This window comes from Nyctereutes procyonoides, unplaced genomic scaffold (genome assembly GCF_905146905.1).
Source record: "Nyctereutes procyonoides isolate TBG_1078 unplaced genomic scaffold, NYPRO_anot_genome, whole genome shotgun sequence".
Classification (NCBI taxonomy): domain Eukaryota; kingdom Metazoa; phylum Chordata; class Mammalia; order Carnivora; family Canidae; genus Nyctereutes; species Nyctereutes procyonoides.
Genome location: NW_026575131.1, coordinates 45591561 through 45606295, shown reverse-complemented (window position 1 = coordinate 45606295; position 14735 = coordinate 45591561). Strand labels below are relative to the sequence as shown.

The window sequence follows — 14735 nt, the reverse complement described above, 5'->3', positions numbered from 1 at the left end:
ACCCCGCGTGGCGCCGGCCCGCGCAGACCCGAGGCAGGGGAGGGGCGGCGCGTGCGCACCAGGGCGCGGCGGGAAGTTGGAAGCGGGCGGGCGAGGCCGCGGGGCTGCGGGGCGCGGCATGGACGCGGGGGCCGGCCTGGCGCAGCGGCTTCGGGCGGCGCTGCGGGAGGAGCAGCCGCGGTGAGGGCGCCCACCGGGCGGGGCCGGGCGGAGGCCCGGGGCCCCCTCTGACGTCCCCGTCCGCAGGGCCGTGGAGGAGCTGCTGAGCCGCGGCGCCGACCCCAACCGGCTGCTCGCGGATGGCGCGGCAGCCATGCACCTGGCCGCGGGAGCCCGGCACCCGCGCGGCCTGCGCTGCCTCGAAGCCCTGCTGCGCCGCGGCGGGGACGCCAACGCTCGGTGAGGCTGGGCCTGGGCCCGGGGCGGTGAGCCGCGCGGGGGAGGGGGCTCCCGAGCCCGAGGGCGAGGCCTGGGAGGCTTGGAGAGGGCGGCCCACAGCCCGGGGGCGGTTCCTGGCCTTCCAGGGGGCGCGGGGCTAGAGGTTGGAGTCTGGCCGAGGGCGCAGAGGCTAGGATCCAAGGTTGGGGTACCCGGCTGGGGGATGGCGATGGGTTCCGGGGCGCGGAGGCAGAGATCACATTCCCTCTAACGCTGGCCGCTCCTCCCCTCCTGTCCCAGATCGGTGGAGGCGCTGACGCCGCTGCACGTGGCTGCCGCCTGGGGCTGTCGCCGTGGCCTGGAGCTACTGCTGGGCCATGGAGCCGACCCCGCGCTGCGCGACCAGGTGGGAGCCCAGCGCGGGCAGGGGCCGGGCAGATCTGGAATGAGGAAGGGGGGAGAGCGAGCGAGGGAGGGAGGGAGGGAGGGAGGGCGGCAAGGAGGGAAGGAGGGAGGAGGGAGGAGGGGGCCCCCTGCTGACCGCGCCGCCGCAGGACGGACTGCGGCCGCTGGACCTGGCCGAGCAGCAGGGACACCGGGATTGCGCGCACGTCCTTCGCGAGTTCCGGAGGCAGAGGCGGACCAGGACCTCGACCCCGACCGGGGCAGAGAGGGAGGAGCCTGAGCCTGAGCCCGAGCCTGGCGGTGAGGGGGACCTGCGCGTCCTCGGGGACTCAACCTCTCATCCACTGTTGCGCGTCCCTCTCTGGTTCTGTCTCACATACGGTGTCTCCTGCAAGCTGTCTCCGACTTTCCCTCCTCCCTGCGACTCCAGCTGCCTCCTCCTGTCTGATCCAACCTCCATCTCTGACTCTGGCTCTCTTCACCCCTCCTGTCTGACCCTCACTCTCATCCCTTACTTCAGGCCCAGACCCCTGGGGAAAGGGACTGGACACCAGCCGCTCTGCACCTCCCTGTGTGACACCAGATTCCACAGCAGTGGGCAGAAGTGATGGCAGGGACATGTGCCTGGAGGCCAGCCCCAGACTGTCCAGCCTGAGATTGCTGGATAGCCTCCTTGTCCAGCCTGAGATTGCTGACAGTGATAGCAGCTTGGAGTCCCCCCCAGGCCAATGGGACTGCAGCTCAGATACGTCCTTTGTCACCGCGATTGAAGCCTCTGGAACTGAAGACCCAGCCCTGCACACCTCCTCGGGGGCTGGGTCATTACCCAGGGCCGAGCAGGGACTCCTGCCTGATATTCGATCTTCCCAGAGGATGCCAAGGTCTCCAGGTACCCCACAGCCAGTGCATCGAGCCGCCATGGCAGACAGGGAGGCAGAACTAAATACCCGTCTTCGGTCTTTGACTCTGACCTCTCCAGATGCCTCCCCCACCCCCGTAAACGTCCCTGTTGGAAGCCCTGCCCAAAGCCCTCCTCTGGAACCACTGCCTGGACTCCCTGACTCCCCCTCCCTAAAAGATGAAGAGGTGTCCCTTGACAGTGATGTGGCTAATCTCTGGCTGACAGAGGATGAAGTAAGCTCCACAGGTGACAGGGACTCTGTCCCCTCTTGCTGGTGCCCTCCGGTCCCTGCCATGTCTGACCTGGAGCTGTTGCGAGGGCTCCAAGCACTTGGTGAGAGCTTGGGCCCCATCACACCCTTCACTCGGCCATACCACCTCCGACGGCTGGAAGAAGCCCACCAAGAAGCTGCTCCTGGTTAGTCTGTTCAGGGCATCCCGTGTCTAAGGAGCCTCCAGGAATTCCTGGGACTTCTGTCTCTTAGTCCTACCTGCTTTATTTGTCTCTGGGAACAGCCCCTTCTGTCTGCCTTGACTCAGTCCTCACTGCACCCCCACCCCAACCCTGGGCTCAGACTTTTCAGGGCACAGCCCAGAGCTGGCCGAAGCCCTGCGGACAGGCTGTATCCCAGATGCCCAGGCAGATGAGGATATGCTTACCCAGCAGTTTGAGCGTCCAGATCCCAAGAGAAGGTGGCGGGAGGGGCTCATAAAGTCCAGTTTCACGTATCTACTGATGGACCCGAGGTACTTGGGGCAGGGATGACCTGGAGGTGGGAGCTGGAAAATTCTGGGATTGGTTCTTATTTGCTTTGTATCTTTAAAAGGGGGACTGGCCCTATCTGGTCATCAGCTTCTTTATCTATATCTATAAAAGGTTGTTTAGACCTAGTTCAAGCTGAGTCCTTGGGAAGCACCCACCAGTCTCTCTGCCTTACCAAATGGGGATCACTGGACATAGATTCAAGTTGCTCTGGGAACTTAGAAACTGTCTCCCAGGCAACTCTCATCACTTCTTCCTCTCTGAGCAATTCCCTTCATCCAGGGAGACTCAGGACCTGCCAGCTCGAGCCTTCTCACTGACCCAGGCTGAATGCCTTCGGACCTTTGTTCGTGCCATCTTCTACGTGGGGAAAGGGACACGGGCCCGGCCAGATTTCCACCTCAGGGAGGCCCTCAGGCTCCGTCGGCGGCCAGGAAAGCAGGTGTGAGGTTAAGGATCAGGGTCATGACGGGCACCTGGGCCATGGGGAGGTGAAAGAAGAAGGGATCAGAGGGCAGTCCCCTAACCCACCCTGGCCACCTAGGCCTGCCCCAAAGTGCGTCAGATCTTGGAGATTTGGGCCAGTGGTCGTGGTGTTGTCTCCCTGCATTGCTTCCAACACGTGATTGCTGTGGAGGCTTATACTCGAGAGGCGTGTCTTGTGGATGCTCTAGGTAAGTGCCTGGCTTGTGGGGTGGGGTGGGATCACATGTGGGGCACTTCATCTACTGATTACCTCACCCCTTTCCTCTCAGAGCTGTTTATTTATTCATCCAATGAGCAATCATTGAGCACCAACTATGTACCTGCACACGTACATATTCTGCTCTATTGGTTTGTCCCTGCTTACGAGCGATATGCAGTGGGTTTGCAGTCACATCTGCCAGGGGTTTCCAAGGATGTCTGACTCTTAATCTTTCCAGGGATCCAGACGCTGACCAACCAGAAACAAGGACATTACTATGGAGTAGTTGCGAACTGGCCAGCCACCCGGCGCCGTCGCTTGGGGGTGCATCTGTTGCACCGTGCCCTCCTTGTCTTCTTGGCTGAGGGTGAGCGAGAGCTGCGGCCCCAGGACATCCAGGCACGTGGCTGAGTACTGGGGAGTTGGCCATCCAGCCTAGGTAGAGATCAGGGTGTTTGAATGTTTCAGCCGCCCCATGCTGACAGCAGCCGCCCATCTCCAGAAGGCTGCCAGGGGCAGTGGGCTGTGGGGGTGACAGGGAGGCGGGTAGCAGGGTGGATCTTCCCCTCAAGCTGTGGGAGGACTTTGTTACAGATAGAACTGTTGGAGCTTCCTGTCATGAGTGAACAAGTAGGGAACCAGAGGATCTTTGGAACATTCCAGTGCTTCAGAACATGCTAGTGCTTTGGCAGCTTGGTCCTGTCTGTGGAGTCTACTTTTATCTCCCAGACACAGGGGACTCACATGTGGGATGGGCTGGGGGAATCAGCCAAACTCAAGAGCCAGATTTCTCTGCTTCCCAGCTCTGGGACCTCAGACCAATAACTTGTCTCTCTGAGGCTTAGTTTCCTTTTTTGTACAATGGAGACAGCGACAAGTCCTACCTCAGCGGGTCATTGTGGAGATGGGGATAAATGAAGGTGTGAAATACATTGTGTGGCTCAGAGCCCTGCAGGTGGAAAGTCTCTGGGGAAAGGGAGGTGCCGTGATGCTGTTGAGAGGCCAACTGTGTGTGGTGACGTGTGGGCAGAACCGGGGAGGTCGGCTGGGGTGTGGGCGAGCCCTCCTCAGGATAGCAATGCAACTCGGGTCTCTGTTGCTTCTCTGAAACTGTTTCTTCCGCTGTAAAATGCAATAAATAACAGTGACTTCCTGGTGATGCTATGCAATTTCAGACTTCACATATGTTAAGAACTTTAGTAAATGCCAAGCTGCCATCCTGGTGAAGTGTTGATGGGATCATTTTATTTTCTGGAAGTTGCTTCTTCAAAGCCTTTAGTGTATTTAGAGTTGGGAGGATCTGTCGCCTCATTGGGTTGACCATCTGCCCATCATCGTGGCTCAGCGAACCAAGTCCTGTGGGGGTGGGATGTGACCTGGGCAAAGGTTCCCCCTGCCTCAGTTCCTCCAGGTTGAGCCCCTGGCTACTCTTGTGGACTAGCAGGTATGGTAATTAGGGGGCAGGCCTCTGGAGTGCATCTGGGCTTTTATTTATTTATTTATTTATTTATTTATTTATTTATTTATTTATTTTAAATTTTTATTTATTTATGATAGTCACACACACAGAGAGAGAGAGAGAGAGAGAGGCAGAGACACAGGCAGAGGGAGAAGCAGGCTCCATGCACCGGGAGCCCGACGTGGGATTCGATCCCGGGTCTCCAGGATCGCGCCCTGGGCCAAAGGCAGGCGCCAAACCACTGCGCCACCCAGGGATCCCACTTATTTATTTATTTTTTAAAAATATATTTATTTATTTAGGGACAGCTCAGGTGTGGGGGTTGGGAGTGGCAGAGGGAGAGAGGATCTCAAGAGGACTGCTGAGCGGAGCCAGCACAGGGCTTGAACCCATGGCCCTGAGATCATGACCTGAGCAGAAATGAAGAGTCCGTCACTTAACCAGCTGATCCACCCGGGCGCCCCTGGGCTCTACCATTTAACCCAACTGAAGAAACTTCTCTGAACTTTCCTTTCCTCATGTATAAGACCGGAAGGCTTCCCAGCCACCAAGTCTCTAGATAAAGTGATAGCAATTTAAAAGTGTGCCATATGCCCAGGAATTCACAAGTCACTGGTAGAGAATCCAGAGACACCCCCGCCTCCAAAGACCCAAAAGAGATGAGATTCAGGGATCCCTGGGTGGCGCAGCGGTTTGGCGCCTGCCTTTGGCCCAGGGCGCGATCCTGGAGACCCGGGATCGAATCCCACGTCGGGCTCCCGGTGCATGGAGCCTGCTTCTCCCTCTGCCTGTATCTCTGCCTCTCTCTCTCTCTCTCTCTCTCTCTCTCTCTCTCTCTGTGTGTGACTATCATAAATAAATAAATAAATAAAATTAAAAAAAAAGAGAGATGAGATTCATCTAATAGGACTTCCCAGTGTGCACCCTACTGACCTTTGAGGCCAAATTATTCTTTGCGGTAGGGCCCATCCTGTGCATTGTAAGGTATGAGGGCAGCATCCCTGGTGCTCCACCTGCTAGGTGCCAGTGGACTCCACTCACTTACCCCCACCCCTACCCCTGGCTGAGGTAATTTAAAAAAAGTCTCTGGAATTTGCTAGTGGAAAACAGCACCCCCAGAGAACTCAAGTCTAAACTAAAGGTGGGCTTACAAACCAGTGGGGAAACGACCAAAGATGCAGTAACTAAAGAGACTATGCTCCCTTCCCTCTGTTCACACAAGCCACAGGTGTACCTCGAGATACATACATTAATAAATATACAGGAGAAGGAGCATGGCTGCAGGGCAGAAAATCCTTCTGCAGAACATGAAAAGACTGATTTGTTGGCTTAAAAAAAAGAGCCAAAAACAACAACAACAACCCACCAGTCTTCATGACAAAATCGATCTTCAACCAAGTTGAAAGATAAAATGGGATAGTAAGAGGTACCAACTTGCTGAGTGGCATGGGATAGAAGGGATTCAATGAACCGATGGTGCCAGGCACTTGGCACAGGGCTTCGTATACAGGTGGCACTCAATTATAGCCTCTCCAACCCATGCAACCTCTACTGATCCTCATCTTAACCGCTGTATGAACCTCAGTTGGACGGCTTCCTGCCTTCCAGGGACAGGAGCTCGCCATCTGCCTCTGCTCCGGGAATCCTGCCCAAGCAGCCCCTGTGTTCCGAGGGAGGGAGCGCGAACTCGGAAGCGAGCCTGGCCGGCCAACGCCCTCACTTGGCGAGTCAGCCCTGAGGGGGTGGCGCCCGCATCAGCCCGGGCTGCAGGTGGGGAAACAGGCTCACGACGGCCCTGCCCTGCGGTCACCCAGCACAGGTGCGGAGACTCAGATTGTCACTTCTTTTTATTGAGTTACAAGTTGAGATGTGCAGGTTCGGTGGCGCCAGCCCCCCATCCCTCCCCCCGCTTGGGCAACAATAGCTCCCAGCGCCAAGAACTGGGGGGTGGGGAGGGGCTCGGGCAATGAGGCAGGGCCGCTAGGGTCCCAGGATCAAGCACGGCTGACACGGAAGACAGAGCGGGGTGGGGGGGCCTGCCTCGGCCGTGGCGTTGAGAGGCAGGGGCTTCTGTACAAGGTCATCCTCCACGGGGGTTCCGGCCCCGGCCCCGGCCCCAACACACCGATGGGTCCGGCAGGATGGAAGCGGAGAGCGGTGTGTATCCACTGGGGGCTCCCGAGAATGCCGTGCCCTACCCAGCTGGCCTGGGGGCGTCCCCCTGGCCTGACTCCGCCCACCGGAGCGAACAGCCCGCCCGGGTGGTCCGCGCTGCGGCCGTGGGGCGGCTCCTGGCTTCCTCCTGCTGCTCCTCGGCTCACCAAGCGATGCCCGGCCGGCCCAGCGGCTACTTCTTCTCTTCCAGGGGCGCGGGCAGGGGCTCGGGCAGGGCCTTGGGCGAGGGCTCGGGCTCCCAGAGCAGGAATTCGTGGAGCAGCGTGTTGACCGTCTCCGGACACTCCAGCATCACCATGTGGCTGCCTTCATCAATGAGCTTCAGGAAGGCCAGGAGCAGGATCTGGGGGGAGGGGGGAGGGCGGATGGGAAGGCACAGGTTTAGGGTGGCAAAGGCAGAATGGTGCCGTGGGGGGCCAGGCTGCCCTGGGATACCCAAGCCCATCCACACCAGACCTGCAGCTTTAGGAAGTCCCTCCTGTGGTCTACCCTTCATTCCTCTACTTCCACCCAAGGGGGAGCTGGAGGACAGCCTGTTGCCCCAGTGGAGCTCAACTCAATATTCATTCAACATTTATGACGTGACTACAATATATCCAGAGCAGGATTTCTCAACCTATTGACATATAGGGCAGGATCATCATTGGGGGGGCAGAGGGGGGGCACTGCCCGTTGTACTGTGGGATGTTGAGCAGCACCCCTGGCCTTGACCCACTAGATGCCAGTAGCAGTGTCCCATGCCCCCCACCGCACAGTGTGATAACTTAAAATGTCTTCAGACCTTGATGGATATCCCTAGGGAGCAAATCTCACCACTGGGTGAGAACCACTGAGACAGAGAGGAAGACAAGGTCTCTCATGCCAGGGTTCTTGACCTTGGCATTACTGACATTTGGAGTGGGAACATCCTTTGCTGTGGAGCCATTCTGTTCATTAAAGGATGTTGAGCGGCATCCCTGGCATCCACCCACTATATACCAGAAGCCCCTCCCCCCCATTCGTGAAAACCAAAAAAAGTCTGCAGATATTTCCAATGTCCCCTGGGGGTTAGAATCCCTGCTGGTTAAGAACTACTGGTCCAGAGCTATTCCAAGTGCTGCGGATCCCAAGACACTTTCTTGGTAGTCTCTGATCTAAAGATCCTCTGACCCACCCTCTCCCAGAATTATGTAGTGTCCCTGATCACTTACACAAATCCCAGCTGTGAAGAGCACCTTTGATGTACAATGGGGAAAGCACAGAATCCTAATACCCGTTCAGGGCAGCCCCACATTCTGGATTCCACTCTCAATCTAAGCTTTCCCTTCCCTGGGGCTGGAGCACCAGCGGAATCCTCCAGGGGTGCATGAGCAGGGGACTTGGGGGGTGTGGTGGCTCAGGTGCCAAGCCCTACCTCGGCCATGCGCTGGTCTTCCTCCACGGGCACAAACTTGTCGTGCATGCCATGAACGAGCAGGACGGGCACAGTGAGCTCAGCATGGTAGACCTCGTCACCTTCAGGCCAGTACTGGCCACTCATCATGGCTCGCAGAACGAAGGATGACACATTGAACGCATTGCCTTCCTTCAGCAGCTGCTTCTCTTTGGCTCCTTGGCGGGCGAAGCCAGCCCTGGTGGTGGGGAGGCACTCCTGGAGCCCTCGTGCCAGCTTGGCCACCAGGGGTGCCCCCAATACCTGTCCCAGCAGCAATACAGCCTCCCCTCCCACCCAACTCAGGGAGATGCCAGGGTCCGCCAGGGCTGGGGTGACTCACTTGAGAAAGCTCCAAGCCAGGCAAGGTGACAGGCAGTGCAGGACACATGTGGGCATGTTGAAGATGGAACAGAAGCTGGGTTCCAATGCCGTGGGGCCCCCGCCATTGATCATGATTACCTTGTGCACCAGGTCTGGGTACTCATGTGCCAGGAACGTGCAGAAGGAGACACTGCCGGTGGGTAGTGGGTGACGGGAGGGTTGAAGGGTGGTGGTCAGCAGGATACAGGCAGTGAGGGAGTTAATGCCCTCCCCTCACCCAGAGACAGGTCCTTGAGAGCCAATATCCTTCCCCTGGAGCCAGAACAGGCACCAGATGGGAGTGAGGGATGGGTGGGGCATCTTGAGTGCCCCCAAATATAAGACTGTATATGTTGAGAGTGAATTTTTTTCCTTCTTTTTGGAGAGAAGATCCAAATCCAGAACTTTCATCAGATCCTCAAAGCTGCTATGATCCCCAAAGGGGTAAGAATTACTTATTGTCATTGTTAAGAAAGCAATCCAATCACACTGTGACTCTGGTTTCTCAGAGAACGTCCTTATTTCCTACGCATCCCTTCCCCATAAAGATCCTCTGTCTCTGGCCTCTGGACATGGCACATCAGCCTGCCTTATGCAGGGCAGAAAGGTGCAGCCTGAAGAGCACCCAGGGTCCAGCTCCTCAGTCCTTCTAAAGCTGGGTTCATTTGGCAAACGGCCTGTGCTGCTAGCCATTTGGTTTATCTAAACTAAGTTTATCATTTGGTAAATTTGTTTTTTTTTTAATTTTTTAAAATTTTTATTTATTTATGATAGTCACATGAGAGAGAGAGAGAGAGAGAGAGAGAGAGAGGCAGAGACATAGGCAGAGGGAGAAGCAGGCTCCATGCACCGGGAGCCCGACGTGGGATTCGATCCCGGGTCTCCAGGATCGCGCCCTGGGCCAAAGGCAGGCGCTAAACCACTGCGCCACCCAGGGATCCCTCATTTGGTAAATTTGTAAATTATTTAGTAAATAAAGTTTTATTGGAAGACAGCCACACCCATTTGTTTACAATTATGGCTGCTTTTTTGCTATGACAGTAGAGTTGTGAAGCTCCAACAGAGACGACCATATGTCCTAGAAACCTCAAATATTTAGTACCTGGCCCATTAAGAAAAAAATTTGCCAGGCAGCCCGGGTGGCTCAGCAGTTTAGCGCCTGCCTTCAGCCCAGGGCGTGATCCTGAAGACCCGGGAATCAAGTCCCACATCAGGCTCCCTACATGGAGCCTGCTTCTCCCTCTGCCTGTGTCTCTGCCTCTCTCTCTCTCTCTCTCTCTCCCGCTTTGTGTCTCTCATGAATAAATAAATAGAATCTTTAAAAAAAATGCATTTGTAAAAAAGAAAAAATTTGCCAACCCTGGCTGTAAAGAGGGACAGGATACAAGCAGGAGTCCGGTGGACTTAACTGTACCAGTGACTCCCTAGGTGCCCTTGGACAGATTGCTTAACCTCCCTGAACTTCCGTTTCCACATCTGTGAAATGGTAACTGGGCTGTCCTCATAGCATTGTTATGGGGTCACAGGAACTACCACAGATAGGTGCCCATTTAATTGAAGGAAACATTTAGCATAAGCATCTACTTTTGGGGGTGTTCTCATATGAACAAAGAGGAGCTATGTTAGTACCCAGCCTGGCTTCCTTTCAGAAATATATGTAACATTTCTTTCTCTTGTCTAATTGCATGGGCTACACTGCTAAAACAGTGGTTCTCAAAGTAGCTGGCTCAGGGACACCTGATTTGGCTCAGTGGTTGAGTGTCTGTTTTTGGCCCAGGGCATGATCCTGGAGTCCTGGAATTGAGTCCCACATCAGGCTTCCTGCAGGGAGTCTGCTTCTCCCTCTGCCTATGTCTCTGCCTCTCTCTGTGTCTCTCATGAATAAATAAATATTTAAAAAATATTAAAAAATAAAGCATTAAAAAAAAAGTAGCTGACTGATCAGATCCTGCCTTTCTTCCTGGGTCAAAGAGAGAATGGTACCAGTTGGCAATGGTCAGGCACCCAGGCACAGAGTCTTCAAAGCAGTGGGCACTCACCTAAATGCTAAATGGTATTATCTATCACCCTTTTAAGGGGGAGTGAATTAGAGTAACCAGTGTCCTTGTAAAAAGACTTTACAGGATTCTAATTAGCCCTTCCTTGGAGGCCTTGGTATCTCCAGAACAAGTGATTTTTTAACTTAAAAGACAGTGGTTCTCAGCCAGGTATGATTCTGACTGGCAGGGAACCTAGAGCAGTATCTGAAGATACTTCTCTCCTCTCCTCTCTCTCTCTCTCTCTCTCTCTCTCTCTCTCTCTCTCTCTCCAGGGAACCTAGAGCAGTATCTGAAGATACTTCTCTCTCTCTCTCTTTTTTTTTTTTTTTTGAGGATACTTTTGATTATTGTGACCATCACTAGGTCATTGTGCCAGCAGCAACCGGTGGGTACAGGCTAGGGATGCTGCTCAACATCCTAGAGTGCACAGGAAAGCCCCTCACAGAGAGGAATGACCTAACCCAAAATTTCAGTAGTGTCGGGGCTGAGAAACACTGCTTTAAAATGGTATGAAACAATGGCAGAGGTGGCGGGAATCCCTATCTTGTTACAGATGTTAATGAGAGTGTTCAAAGAGAGAAATCAGTGATGGCAAGTGGGTGTCCAGTCCCTGCCACCTGCCACCCCTCACCCTCACCCCCACCCCAGCATTGGCTTACCCGTAGGAATGCCCAATGAGCACGTTTCGCTTCTTGGCATAACGCTTGAAGATGGCACGCATGTCCTCTGCCAGCGCATAGAAGGTGTAGGCTGCGGCCACCTGGGGTGCCGAGCTGGCCCCGTGACCGGCCAGATCGGGTGCCACCACCTCATAGCCCAGGCGCACAAAGAAGTCCAGCTGCTCCTTCCAGATGGCCAGGGAGCCGCCAACGCCGTGGATGAAAAAGAGCACCACGTCGGCCTGGGCACCTTTGCAGCTCGTGATGCGCTTCTCACAGTCAATGTGGATGGTGCGCTTGGGGCGCCGGGCTCGCCGCCGCCGGCCACCACTGCCACTTCCAGCGCTGCCTGAGCCCGAGCGGCCATCGCTGCCCGCTGGGTCAGCCAGCTCCACCTCTAGGGCGGCCGGTGGCTCGCCAGAGCCATTCTGCCCATGCAGGAGGTCAGCTCGAGGTGCCCGGCCCAGGTTCTCCACCAGTAACCGCCCGTTGCGGTACACGGTAATTCGGCGCTGGCAGCGGACCAGGCCAGACCGGTCCCCGTGGGCAGCATCTGGAAGTGGTGGTGGATTAGGCGACGGAGCAGGCCCAGCATGCTTCACCCGCAGCACACGGCCAGGCTTGACCTCCACAAACGTGTAGCCATCACTGGACTCGACGCTCTCCAGCGGCCCCACAGCGTTGGGTGGTGTGCCTAGCAGGCAGCAGAAGATCCCGTCCGTCACCCCAGTCAGCATGGTGTGTCCTGCAAGTAGTGCCACAGTCATCTCAGGGGCCATCTAATAAATGAGGAGCCCTCCACCCCCACAGCACCCAATCCCTGCACCTGGGTCAGGTGAGCTGCACCAGGGGGGCGCCTTCTGGGCTCCAAGTTTTTGGAGGGCCAGAGCCAGCCAAGCACAGTATTTTGTCTAGCCAGTGCCTGCATGCTGGTCGGCCACCCTCCTAGCTTATCCTAGAGAGAATGACCTGGCTATGGCTGACCCCAAGAGGTGTCCATAGGGAAGGTGGTATAGTCAAGCACTGCTTCGTGGAGGAGGAGACATTGTGGCATATGAGGACCCCCTCCAGTTCCAGGTTATAGCTGCGATGGCTTTCATAACCCACGTATTCATCCATCCATCCATCCATCCATCCATCATCCATTCATGCACATTCTCATTAACTTACTTTCACCAAATGGGCACATTCTGACTGCCTCTGAAGGCATCTGGGAAGGTGCAGATTCCAATGAGCCCCCATCCCAGGTCTGGGAACCTGGCTCCTGAAAGGTGAGGCCCTGGGCAAGGGGGTTAGGGACTGAGTTCCAGAAGGCCTTGTCCAGCTCCGCAAGACCCAGACTGGATCAATAACACAGACGGACAAGCGGAAGCCCAGACTATCTGTACCCATGTCGGTACCCTGACTTCCGGGGGTCTGACACACAATCCCCAAAGGTGGAGATGAGGATGGAGAAGGTAAAGCCCCCCTTGGGGGCCCCTCCAGGCCTCTATCCTGCTCCCTGGGCCACCCCCCCCGTGTCCATGGCAACCACAGGCAGTTACATAACTCAAGGGGGATACCCGTGCAGCGCACCCCCATTGTCTAGGGCCTGGAGATGGGACCGACCCCTCCCCCGTCCCCATCCTGGGCGCCCTGGGGATGAGACACGCCGAAGGCACGGCCAGGCCCGTACTCGGTGATACAGGGGAGGCAGGTCGCGCCCCCCCACTCCAGTGGAATCCCAGCCCCGGATTGCGGAGGGGGACGCAGATGCGCCACGCCAGGTCCCCTCCCCAGAGCCACATCCCTGCCTCTCCGGTGCTAGGAAGCCTCGCGGCGGGGGTCGCAGCCTCTGGGGCTCCGCGGCTTCCTAAGCGCCGGAGCACTGGCTTTGTGCACACCCCCTTCCTAAGTGGAAGCCCCAGGGACCTCGATGCCCCCCGCCGGAGCCCACTCCCCGCTCACCTCATCGAGGGCCCCGTAGCCCGGGGCAGGGCGGAGGGGTCCCGGGCGGGGAAGCCAGCGTCCGCCTGCGGCGCCGTTTTACATGGTGGCACGGGGTCGAACCAGCCGCGTCTACGCGGGCAGGCTCGGGCCCAAGGCGGTCAGCGCGGGGGCATCCCGCGGCCGCCGAGAGAGCCGGCCCTTTAAGTCTCTCCCCGGGGGGAGGGGTCGTATGCCGACGGATGGGCGTCTAGACCAATCAAAGCCGAGAAGTGTCCTGGCCTAGTTAGACTGCAAATCCTAGGGGGAGCTCCGGGATGGAGGCGGGCTCAGGGAACAACGGCCCCACCCCCTCAGAGGCTTGCCGAGGTGGAGGGAGGGATTGGGCCTGGCCCAGGGCCGAGAAGGGGTCCCAGACGGGTCTGCGGAGCCCTGGGGGGAGAGCAGCCGGAGCCCCTTACTGCGAATGGGATCCCCCTCGTCTAGCCCCTGCCTCCGACCTGCTTTGTGCCCTCCAAACCGGGACCCCAAAATCCTGTCTGTGCTGACCTTTCCGTTCTAGAGACTCCCAGATCTTTCCAATTTCTGGTGGGGAAACTGAGGCTCATAAAGGCCACAAGGTCACAAGGCAAGGTCGGGGCGGGGGCGGGGGGTGGGGGGCTGCGGGGCAGAGGCGGAACTTCAAACCACGGCTGTGTGGTATCAAGTCCTGGAAGTCGTTACTCGTTAAACCTTTAAACGGACGACTTGAAGCTATGAGTAATTAGGGAACTGGAGTTTCCCAGATCGGCCAGTCTAACCGGTGACTCTGTGGTGTCAGCCGGAGTCAGAGATCCCAAGGTTCGAATCCAGCTTCTGCCCTTCGTTGATAGTGACCTTGGCCAAACCCCTTCTCCGAGACTCCACTTATTCACTCTGTGAAATTGATCCCTTCGTGAATTTGCTATGCAGGTAAAAACACCCGGCGCAATAAGTGCTCAATACATCACTGGCGTTATTATCGTCCTGGTTTAGTGGTATAATGCTGTACTGGGTTTGCTAAGTGATGGTGCAGGTAGGATGGGCTTCAGAGGACAAGGGGTTAACCGTTCCTTGCCCACTCCCAACTCCTGGAATTTGCTGCCAGAGCTGGATTAGGTCCCACCTCCCACTCTTGCCCACTCAGGGTGCTCCTGGAAGACTACAGTTGATTCATGCAGAAACCACCCCCCACCCCCCGCCCTCCAAGTTGGGAGATTCTGGGGCCCCTGCAGAGACTCAGCCTCAAGCCTGGCAGCCCTGAGGGCCCCCCAGACTTTTGGGGGAGTCTGGGGAGAATCGTAGGGTTGGGTCATAGGGAGGGATGGGGCTGGGGGAGAGGAAAAAAATCCGAGGATTTTAAAAGATGAATAAAGAATCAGGCATAGGAGGGTGTGGCTGAAATTTAGTGTGTGTGTGTATAGAGGGCTTCATACGCTTGCCAGAGGAGCTGAATATCTTCCCTGGGGCAACGAGGAGCTGTAGAGGCGGTGAGAGGGGGGAAGGGGCTCTGAGTATTAGAAACATTTTTCTAGAGCTCGAGTGGAGGTACCA

The 14735-nt window shown here is 56.6% G+C and overlaps 2 protein-coding genes across 3 annotated transcripts; one reads left to right on the top strand and one right to left on the bottom strand.

The window, feature by feature from the left end:
- Nucleotides 1–112: 112 nt before the first annotated feature.
- Nucleotides 113–4597, top strand: ANKLE1 (ankyrin repeat and LEM domain containing 1). 2 transcript variants are annotated; one of them, XM_055344584.1, is made up of 9 exons: nucleotides 113–180; nucleotides 247–399; nucleotides 679–784; nucleotides 933–1083; nucleotides 1304–2101; nucleotides 2259–2430; nucleotides 2729–2888; nucleotides 2991–3120; nucleotides 3370–4597. In XM_055344584.1, exons 1-9 carry the CDS (start codon nucleotides 119–121, stop codon nucleotides 3540–3542), a joined length of 1905 nt encoding a protein of 634 aa, XP_055200559.1. In that variant the 5' UTR covers nucleotides 113–118; the 3' UTR covers nucleotides 3543–4597. The 2 variants fall into 2 exon arrangements, with proteins under 2 accessions (XP_055200559.1, XP_055200558.1); XM_055344583.1 differs by having other exon boundaries at nucleotides 2991–3442.
- A 1822-nt stretch (nucleotides 4598–6419) lies between these two features.
- Nucleotides 6420–13374, bottom strand: ABHD8 (abhydrolase domain containing 8). Its single transcript, XM_055344585.1, has 5 exons — nucleotides 13185–13374; nucleotides 11238–11982; nucleotides 8520–8690; nucleotides 8159–8375; nucleotides 6420–7108 (listed from the first exon to the last, which is right to left on the bottom strand). The coding sequence occupies exons 2-5, from the start codon at nucleotides 11972–11974 to the stop codon at nucleotides 6938–6940; spliced, it is 1296 nt and encodes a 431-aa protein (XP_055200560.1). The 5' UTR covers nucleotides 11975–11982; nucleotides 13185–13374; the 3' UTR covers nucleotides 6420–6937.
- Nucleotides 13375–14735: the final 1361 nt, after the last annotated feature.

Excerpts from the sequence above, each read along its gene's own strand:
- ANKLE1 (XM_055344583.1), top strand. The coding sequence starts at position 119 with ATGGACGCGGGGGCCGGCCTGGCGCAGCGGCTTCGGGCGGCGCTGCGG. Across the intron at positions 181-246 it reads CTGCGGGAGGAGCAGCCGCG|GGCCGTGGAGGAGCTGCTGA; the intron begins GTGAGGGCGCCC and ends CCCCGTCCGCAG. Across the intron at positions 785-932 it reads ACCCCGCGCTGCGCGACCAG|GACGGACTGCGGCCGCTGGA; the intron begins GTGGGAGCCCAG and ends GCGCCGCCGCAG.
- ABHD8 (XM_055344585.1), bottom strand. The coding sequence starts at position 11,974 with ATGCTGACTGGGGTGACGGACGGGATCTTCTGCTGCCTGCTAGGCACA. Across the intron at positions 8,691-11,237 it reads CTCATTGGGCATTCCTACGG|TGTCTCCTTCTGCACGTTCC; the intron begins GTAAGCCAATGC and ends ACCCACCGGCAG. Across the intron at positions 8,376-8,519 it reads CTGGCTTGGAGCTTTCTCAA|GGCTGGCTTCGCCCGCCAAG; the intron begins GTGAGTCACCCC and ends CCCCACCACCAG.